Here is a 10,996-nt window from a genome sequence, read left to right as displayed (position 1 = left end):
AGGAATGATATCCCTCCTTTTTGGTTTTCGTTTCATCATTTACTGTGTTAGGTTTCCCTTACAAACAGTTGTCCAATCAGCTGGGTAACATCTCTGTGTTTATAAGATATTTCTCAGATAAATAAAACACGCATGTCATTATAAGGAAAGACAATTTTATTTAAAAGTGAAATTTCTCAGATAAATAAAACACGCATGTCATTATAAGGAAAGACAATTTTATTTAAAAGTGAAATTATTTTATAATAAGATTTTGAATAAATTAATGCACAATATTACATATTTTTGCAGAAGAAATACATTAAAGCGAAATTCGATTGTTCGTTTATTTAAACAAAACAATTGATAAATATAAATTTATAAGAAAAGAAATGAATTCTTGTATATATATATTATGACTCTAGTTTTGTAGCAGAATGCAATAAAATCTATCTAAGAATAAGCATATTTAAAATTAAATAGGAAGAATACAAATAAATGTGTTACGTTCTGTACAAAGCCAATCATTTTAAAACAGAAATATTGTTCTAAGGTCAGAATAAAATATCTGATTACGATGTATACTGATATAATTTGTATAATTTGTATCACATTCATTTAACAGCGTGAAATAAATAAAATCCAGGTAAAGATGAGATCCTTATAATACAGCAATCTCAATTTCAACTATACAAATAGTGTTCACCTGTAATTTACATATTATATAAATAACACAATCACAGCCAGGTGAGCCGCTCGTTAGGCATTAATTACCTAACATCACCAATTAATACACTTTTAAGTATATAATATAAATATCAAACAATTTTACAAGAAAACATAATTTGACGTACATTGATATAAAGGAATATGATAAAAATTGGTCCTTTCAGTCGACGTATTTACAAAACTCGTGATAGGAATCTCATGATTTCTATAATACAAACACGTCTATGAAAATGATTGTCTGATTAGTTTCTCAATATAGAGTAAAGAAGCACGATAAAGCTGCACTGTAATAAGAATTTGTGGTAGACCTTAATGTTTTGAAAAATACTTGCTATATATTATGCAGACATAGTAAATTATTATTAGACGGATAATTCCAATTCCGAAACTGTACGTAAATATATAACTTATCCTATTAACCAGAAACCCGAGATTTCAACCGAATCCACATTCCAGATCTTACAAAATTAAACTATAACCATGTCCTTGAAAGTTACATTTTTTTCTTCTGGCAGTTTAAATGATCGATTATAACCACTATCTGATGGAGAAGTAGACATCTTACCGTCATTGTGCACTACAATGACACAAACCGCCGCTACTGAACGGAACACCCCTATAACACCTTCTTCATAGTAACATACACGTACAGGCAACCAAAGACGACATTATAATATTGTTTAAGAAGGCTCCTTAAGCTAAGCACTGTTGTCTATTGAACACATTCGAATAACTAGAACTGGGATGATATATCAATCAGTATGTTCGGACATCCGGTGAGGAGAAAGGATTCAGTGGTCCAGCATTGTTTGATTTTCCATGACAAGCCTTATTTTGGAAATCGTATGGAGGTGGGGGCTGCGAGTCAATTCCTTCGTACGCCGGGGGATGTATTTCTGCCGTTACCAACATACTGCGCTCAGTATAAGAAAATTCCGGACTATCGCATCCTGACCGCTCACTTGGATACTGAACTGGAAACGTGTCTTCGAATGAGTACGGTTTTTCATATGAAACACTCGATGACGCGGATAAGTCTGTAGGTGAAAATTTTGGCAACTCGCTGCAGTAGGCATTGCATTGGTGGTGGGAGAAGAAACTAGAGATACCGCTCTCACCAGCATCCGTATTCCCGTATTGTCGGGATCGCGAGTGAACACATGGAGTGGACAGGGTGTAGGTGTTGCCATTCTTCACTCCCTGAAGTCCGGATACCACCAGTTCCTCGTGACTAGCGGAGTAGGTGTAGTGACAGAACGCCTGTAGGACAGCCTCACAGTTGGATGTGATGACGCCATTTTTGTATATGAAAGAGGCAAACTCACCTTCAAGTTTTTCCTCCAGCAACACGCACTCTCCCTCGGATAACACTTTGTCGTAACCTTTTAGGAAACGAAAAATACCGTTAAACACTGAGACGGTGTCCATCACGGCCGCTAGAGGGCGCTGAAATTTAAGAGAAAACTGGGGAAACTTTTTCGAAAATCCTTCGGCGAATTCTTGCGCCTTGATCGCACCACTTACTTCCGCTTTGACGTCTTCCTCAGTTCCTTGTCCGTAGTTTGTACACTTGATTATGGCGTGTGTTTGACTCCAATAATTGTTTGGGACGTACATCATGCCCTCAAAAACTGTTTTTCGACTACCAACAGCAATAGGATAAAACTCAAAACTAGAAAACCATTCGTGACCATCTTTACACTTCGTAAGAGACGGAAGAGTACAATTGTCCGTGTGTTTCAGTTTTGATAAAATCCCCATCCTGGAAATATAATTGAAAATAACGTAGAAAACAGTCATTTTATCGTGTACAATTTAAATATATTTGCTATTAAAACATTTTTTATCATTAAGATATTTTTTATATACTCATGTATTTATATTTGATAATCACTTACTCGACTAAATCATGCTTTGTATATTGATAGTTCGTATGTAGATATCAATAAGTAAACCTACCTTCTGTTTAACACACTGTTGACTCAAGTGTGTCAGACGGGTAGTACAGATGTGGCGTTAACTGCAAAGGATGAACAACGATATATTCACAAAAATACACAAATGCTGATAACATCATATTATTTTCAATACTCGATACACTTACAGCGGGATGTAAAGTTTCCACGTATACTGATAGAGAAAGGGTATTATAGGCTTTCCCAATCATGTCTTCGTCAACAATGAACCGCCTAAGCTAAACACAAACCACTTCTCTTTCAAAACCGACAATGACTTTTTTGACTTCAATGATTTAAAGATATATTAACATATTGCCCTATAATAATTACTGACATCAGGCCATTGAAAATGAAACATATATTAGCTGAGTATAGGTTAAGTGCACATTCGTTGAATGTTGAAACTGCATGGTAGATACCATAGAATCTCTAGGCCTAATAGGCTATGAACTATATTTGAAAGTTAAAGATGAAACCCGTTTTATATTGTTGTGTCCACCTTACTCAGAATTACATAAATTAAACATAGCAATCCATACTTTACCGTCGACCATCGGTTTACAAAATTACGGAACTTTTCTCTAGCAATAATGTTAAAACCTTAAGGGATTTCGTTAGATATTTAATTCATGTTACGGCTAAGAGAAAATCACTTTTAAATAGTTGAGATATTGTTTATATTTGTCATCTTTGTAGCGTTATGTATTGTTTGTCTTGTTTACAAGTACAAGATGCTTGTGAAAAGCGTACAATTTTCAAATAATATCCATTTCGATATAGATACTTCAGGTATACTAAAGTAATTCAAGATATGATATGAACAGTTTCTTTGGTATCTTTGATCATAAATATCAAGAGAACATGTTTTCCCAACTTTCCGAAACGATGTTTTTGTATATTACTCCTTGCTTATTCATATTGATTTTTTTTCATGATGACGTCATATGGTTATGTTTTGATTATATTTTGAATTATGCTAGCTCTGTTCTTCGCCATCTTGTAAAATGCAATTATGTTATAATGAGTATGTATATTATAATCCTATATGCTGATGCAAACGAAATGAATAAAATCAGAAAGGTGTTTTAATCAAAGCAGCACGAATAACCCACTAACTGACCAAAATACATCAAGCCCAGATGTTTAAAAGGCGACTAGCTTATTAATTATCAATCACTTCTCCGTCACTTCAATACCTGTCTGTGTATTCCTTAAAACTAAACAGGTAGGAAGAGAATAAAGAGTGCTAGAGTTTCATAAAAAATTGTCAAGCAATTATCAGGATTGTTGTTGAACTTCGATTACCCTAATCACCTTTCGAAATATTTCATTCAAATTCATAACTTATTTATAGAAAATAATCTATCATTATAGCTTACAAGACAAGAACCAAGCATTCATATCAAAAGAAGAAATTAAATCAAATAATTTTAACTGTATTCATATCAAAGTTTGCAAATGTTTACCTCAGAAAGATGTTGTCGGCTTCCTCACGGGTGTTCGACTGATTTCCTGGAATAGAGAGTAAACATATTTATTATTCATGTGGAATTACATAATGACGCAGGAAGGTCACTGATAACCAGACGAAAAGTATCTTTCCGTTGCATTGGTTATAAATTGATAACAATAAAGGGGGATTTAAATATGTGCTGAAACCATAAATAAAATCATGCAATGTAAATATGTTTAACCTCACGAGGGGCGTTATAGCGGGTAGTCAACATTCAGTACCAAGTAATACAAGTCCGAGACAACCTTGAACATATTGACGGGTTATATAGGACAGACATGAAACATATAACAGATTTAATTGGTAAACATTAAACTGTATTGAAAGGTTGTAACTTATATGATTTGTGTTTTATCATTGTCTTTTAGAATATCCTTTAAATGAAATGATTTCGGTAAAAATTCCAATATTGCTTCAACCTTAAAAGACATCCGTATTCTCTACTTTGAGGTAGCGTCAATGCTGCACTGCTGCACAGTTCACGATATCCAGTTAACGATTCTTGTTATCCCTCTTCTCTCCCTTTCTCTCTCACTCTCGCCATTGTAGGACAAATACATCCATCTGGGTTTTTTTTCTAACCACATGGTCCCCTAAATAGCATGCGGATCTATAATATGTCAGAGCTCGGTACCAATTATCGACGTGGGCAGGTAGCATCTGCCATTCATTTGGCCCGGTAACAATCTGACTATATGTTGGTACTGCCCTAACGTTATAAACAGACATATTTACTCCCTCCCCGGTAATATGGGAAATACGGCAGTGGATCGCACACCCGTGTACACATAATATATCATAGTCTTCTTTAAAAAAAAACCACACATACGCACATGTGCTTGATCTGGTAACATATTGAGTGGGTTCATCCCGCTGTAGACGTGCATGAAGCAAGATGTACGCGATAATGAGCACATGAATTATACTAGGGAAGAGTTACAGTGGGGCTAAGCGTACCTGAATGCATTTAGGACCTCGATTTAAATGATGTACAATAAAAGAAGATATTTCGTCGGCATAGTTGTGCTAACTGTGGAGTTATACGTGAAGGCGTATTATGTTACCACGTTGATCAATCTTAACACGCCGGATCGTCGATTTTTTTGTGTGAAATAAAAGGTCGTTCTACAAAAAAATACTCGACATGACGACTTTGTACAATTGACATGTATGATATCACATTTCATTCCGGGAAAACGTATTTCTATTATTTCTCATGAATGTGTTACAAATGTTTAATGGTCCATGGGACAACAATATCTGTGTCAAATATCTACACACAACATCAGGTAAATCTGTTGCGAGGCGACACTTGTAAAAATACAGATTGTATTTCTAAAATTAATTAATGAACGTCTATAAATTTTATATATCTGTCGTGGAAAATTACCGTCAATTCACACACAGGTGAGTATCGTCTACTACATATCCAGGATGGAAGGTGAGTGTACGGTTACTAAAAATAAAGACATTCAATAAACTCTCCGTCTAAAAATATGTCTCTGCCAACAGGCGTAACAAGATCTGTTGGTTCAATTATGTGAGATTTAGACATGTTGATAAAATATTAAACAATTTCTAACACAATGATGATGTTTCCTTACACGCTAGAGTAAAGATCCCCTTTAAATTCAGAGACAGATAAGGTTAGTTATCCGAATCAATAGCATAAGTACATCAGCACAGCACGACATTCCGTCCTACTGCGCTTTCCCAGTATTGCTAGGGGTCTATGAGGTGGAGATAAAACTGGGAGTTATGGAAAATCCAAATCACGTACCGAAATGACCCACCTCACAAGAGTATGCTCACAGACTGCACACCTGGTCCTTATACATACGTACACAAAACAAAGCCACAGCCATAATGATAAGACATAACACGATTGTCGGCCAAGATCTTTCCAGGAACAACATAATGTTTAAAAGGTAAACTTATTTTTTATAACAATTGCAAAACACGTTATATCAATTTATATCAATCACGTTCATTGACACGGATAGTAGCTCAATGGGTCTTACTGTGGGTGGAAACCGGAGTATCAAAGGAACCCCCAAGTGGTCGGACAGGTGACCCCATACTTATTCACGTCCGTTCGGGGAATCGAATCCCAGCAACCTAGGTGGAAAGCAGGTGTGTTACAACTGCGCCACCCGGTCACTCGACCACAGTAGTATTATTTGGCTAAATTCAAATTTCATCCTGATAATACATCAGTCTTTTCTTTTTGGAAATATTTCTAGTAGTAAGATATGAAAATCGATTAAAGTTACTTTGAAGTTAGCCAATATTGCCGGGTCAATATCTTTCATTTAGTTTTTGACTTACCAGAATTTCCGGGTCTTTTTTTAATTAATTTCCATAACAGCAATTGATGAAATATATCAAATCAATAATATTGAATATATCTTATATATCTTAACATATACATAAATTCGATAGTCCTAGATTCGATATTTTAGTTAGATAAATAGTTTTAATAATCAACTTCTGATACCAACTCAGTATAGAAGTTTGAGAAAGTTGTTAGGTATGACTATATAACACATAATCTGTATAACATTGACATTACGTACATATATATACCTGAATATAATAATGTTCAAATGATTTCATCCATCATACATAATCAGAAAAAATGTTAGCATGATAGATTGATAGTAACTGTGTAAATTCTATAAATACTGTGGGTCATATTGCCCATTAGTACATATTATATACACAATCGTAATATACGTGAACAACAGCAATACAAAATACAAAGATACCAGTACTAATTTCAAACAAAATATGTGCCTGGAGAGAGAGGATGAGAAACCACGACACTGCTATAATCGTTTTACACAGCGTACACACATACATATGATGAACATATATACACACATCGTCTTCAGTAGTATATACATGTAATCCAGAAAACCAAACAATTTCATCATAAACCTCGATTAAATTCAATTACATAACAAATAACGCATACATACATATCTGTTAGAGCTTTGCTTTTGACACGTGCATAACATTCCCTGAAATATGATCGCCCATCCATACATGCACGTCCGCTTGGTAAGATGAATAGTGCCTTGTTTCTGTGGCTGACTAGAGTATATAGACCATACCTATGTTTTATAGAAGTATACGTGCGCGCACTATCTGTCGATGGGTGTAGCAGGTTAAGATGAGTTCCGTACTATCTTTAACAGACTGTTATGCTACCTCTCGGCCTCAGATAGAACAGAAACATAAACCCCCCAGCCAATGTCGATTTCCATCACGCTGGCTCACAAATTGCTAAACCCAATGAGTACATAATCGTACAAGTTTGCCTTTAGATGTAATTTACTGAGAAGAAGGCAGATAGCTGATGGGAAACAGGACGAACTCTTATGTTATTGTATTATCTCTGTACCATTTAGTTGGATGTGAAATAAATGAATCTTAAATCTTGAATCCAGGATTAAATTATACTTTTGTCTGGCAATTTCGATTTATATATCTAAGAGAAGACTTCAGTCAATCTCATCTCATTGTCCATTAAATAGTTTAGCTATGCACAAGTGGCTGTATTTCACGGCAGTTTCATTTTGATGAGATAAAACTATTGCGTTCATTATACAACTGAGAGAAACAGAAAAAAACATTAAACGATAGCGTTCCCCTATATATCATTGTCTTTATATCTTATTTTGATCTTTAGTATAAAGATTGAGTCACGTTCTGTCAGACAGACATAACATGTATATTTGACCCAGATTACTGCTGTCAGAAATATACGTCATATTGTATTAACGTCACAAGCACATGTCATATGGTAATGTCAATTGCTGTTTTTATATTATATAGAATATTTATATCAGAAATATATATATGCTGTTTTGAATGACATGATAATTCTATATTATAAATACATGTCAAAATGTGTTTACTTAAGCAGAAATGCATGGTATTTGATATTTCATATCAAAAAGTGCATTTATATATCAGAAATACATGTCATGTATTATTTTCTAAATCATGAATAAATACCATGCCGGTATGTGTATTCATATCAAAAGTACACTGATTATCATATTGTACCCCCTATGACATACATACCTATAGCTAATACCTATAATATCGTTGTCCTATATAAGTTAAATGTTTTATTGCGTTTTCCCCTTTTTTATTATATTAATTTCTTAAATAAACATTTCTTCCGGCAGAAACACAAAACTACGTATATGCATAGATTTGTCATAATTTTAACAGGAAATAATAAAACAAGCAACCTCTGAATTATGAACGTTTAATTTTGAAATCGAAACCGCTTGTAAAAGTTCCTGGTACACTCATTTTACTACTTTAATATGTTTATCTTGTGTTCGACACTCCTTCGTACCAATTTCCGGTGCACGGGTATACATTAAATATGTTTCTTACACCAGTTTCCCATAAATACATGTAATACTAGTTATATAAAGAAAACATTATTTTGACCCTCACCCCGAAATGAATTACATTTATAGAGTATGAAGAAAACAATATTCTCTCAAAATAAGATCTAAAATGATAAATGATTCTTGGTGGATTAATTTTGTGTGTTGCGACTTAACATGGTGGATGGCTAGAGCTTCTTTCAGGCATTTAACACCAACTTTAACTATAATACCTACCCTAATACAAACCCCAATATCTACTAACACCAACTTTAACTAGAATGCCTACCCTAATACAAACCCCAATATAACACAAACTTTATCTATAATACCTACCCTATTACCAACCCCAATACCTACACCAACTTTAACTATAATGCCTACCCTAATACAAACCCCAATACCTACTAGTCTAACACAAACTTTAATAATGTCTGCCCTAATACAAACCCCAATATCTATTGTGGCACTTAACAGACGATTAAACACGTGCTATATGGTAACACTTATACAGTTATGTAGATTAAATACGGAAGACAAATCAAATTTACAAGCATCTGTCTCACTATCAAATTGATTCACAACCCTTTAGCATGTTATTGATAAGTGCGAAAAACACGTGCGTGCCCGAACAGTGGTCGAAACACAAAGCTCGCTTACCTGTAAAGCGTAGTGACGGACATCAACGTCTCCATACACAAGAGTCAATGTTTCAACCTGCCAGATAGATAATACATACTCATTAGCATATTCCTATTATCAACGGTCTTCTGTGTTAAAGTAATAAACTGGTAAAAGAGTGGATGTGAAATAACACGTAGTTATGTCGATATTATTACCATCCATGACCCGGATCATCACTGCTTTGTTAACACCATTCAGTAGTGTTGTCAGCCGTAATAACGTTGATTTACACTCTCGGATAGTACATCTGACGTTATATAATAAAGTATTCTCCCAGTATTAGAACATTCAACGTAAATACGTGTCATCAATGACGAATATATACAGTAATCTTCCAGTGTTACTTGATATGGACGGAAACGAATACCGGGAAGTTAAACTGTTGTCATATTCATATCATAGTAAACTAACCATACTTTGTGGGAGCATCCAATGGTCAAAACCAATTCTTGTCACTATCATACGGTCAATATATTCAGTCTCTCTGGACCACGGTCAACAGTTAATTAAGTTATTCTTACTAGTCCTCACCTGGTCATTATGTCGTACCTGATCATCTGCCTGTGTTTGAACGTGTGTAATTAAGTTCTCGATGCATTTGTGTAAATTTCAGACGGGCCTGGTCATGACGAATATTTTAAAGATATGTGTTTGTTGTATACTATTGCTAATTGGTGTATGCTAGTGTGTCTTTGTTGTATACTATTGTATATACTGTTTTACAGTTAAGCTCTGTTATTTAAATGTGCACATTAAAGTTCATTTAAAAACTGGATTTTAGGTTTATAATCTACCAAATCTTTATTGACAATCGACTCCTTCAAATTGAATTTAAACATTTAAACAGGGTTTATCATTTAGGATACAGAATTATCTACAGAGCTTTGACATTTGATCAGATAGATGCACATCGAGATGGCAGATATTAGAGGCCGGGTTAAGCAATGATCTATGAATAAAGCGAGAATGGTACGAATTTGTAAGTGATTATACAAAGGGGCAAACACATTTTGTTTTTCCATAAAGCTATTATTACAATGACGTAAACAAACTAAGTATTGTAAGCCAAGTAACATACCTGTGATCTGTTTGTAACAATGGAAAATTTCATATTCTGCATCGCATAATATTCCTGTCTCATACAGGTGTAAACTTGATCTCCGGTGAAGTGATATCGGTAACAAAATTTCCATTATAAAAATAGTGTTCATGTAAGATATCAAAACTCTTAACTATTCTATTTATCAATCTTTTCCATTATGTTCAGTATTGATTTTTGTTGACCACATGTTTTCAGTGTAAATAAACAAATGGAAGACATTATATTTCTAAAACACGTGTTGAATGTCTTGTATGGAAGAAATATGATCTTCTGTAACAATGGTGGAAGAAGGTATATCATTCTTCGGCATCTAGTGGAAGAAGGTATATCATTCTTCGGCATCTAAGGTTTACAGAGATTAACATCAGGGTGACATCGTGTAATGGCATGTCCACGGATAGAAAATCTTTTTAAAAACTCATTTCAAATTCATTTTGTTCAATTCCAACAGCATTATACCTACTGATATTACCATTTAGAAAACAGATTTAGAATTATTTAGAAAAAGCAAATATATTTTAAAGGTTATTTTAATTACATAATGACATAATGGATTAGAAATGAGTATCAAGATTATCATTGGGGAATGATAAATGAATATAATTTGACTAAATGTAGC

At 34.1% G+C, this 10,996-nt stretch overlaps 1 protein-coding gene across 5 annotated transcripts in view; it reads right to left on the bottom strand.

Annotated features, from left to right (window-relative positions):
• Positions 1–204: 204 nt before the first annotated feature.
• Positions 205–10,996, bottom strand: part of LOC117337580 — a 28,978-nt gene continuing 18,186 nt past the window's right edge. For 2 of the 5 annotated variants that reach the window (XM_033898622.1, XM_033898621.1), the window contains exons 2-5: positions 9,252–9,308; positions 4,133–4,178; positions 2,668–2,728; positions 205–2,470 (exon numbers count right to left, since the gene is read on the bottom strand). In XM_033898622.1, the coding sequence (XP_033754513.1) occupies positions 1,465–2,469 (1,005 nt within the window). In that variant the 5' untranslated portion in view covers position 2,470; positions 2,668–2,728; positions 4,133–4,178; positions 9,252–9,308 and the 3' untranslated portion in view covers positions 205–1,464. Of the gene's footprint in view, positions 2,471–2,667; positions 2,729–4,132; positions 4,179–7,160; positions 7,354–9,251; positions 9,309–9,430; positions 9,551–10,996 lie in introns of those variants that run through there. The other 3 variants (XM_033898623.1, XM_033898625.1, XM_033898624.1) reach the window with 3 other exon arrangements.

The sequence above is a fragment of the Pecten maximus genome, chromosome 11 (assembly GCF_902652985.1).
Source record: "Pecten maximus chromosome 11, xPecMax1.1, whole genome shotgun sequence".
Lineage (NCBI taxonomy): Eukaryota > Metazoa > Mollusca > Bivalvia > Pectinida > Pectinidae > Pecten > Pecten maximus.
The sequence above is the reverse complement of the archived record's forward strand: the minus strand, read 5'-3'. Positions and strand labels throughout refer to the sequence as shown.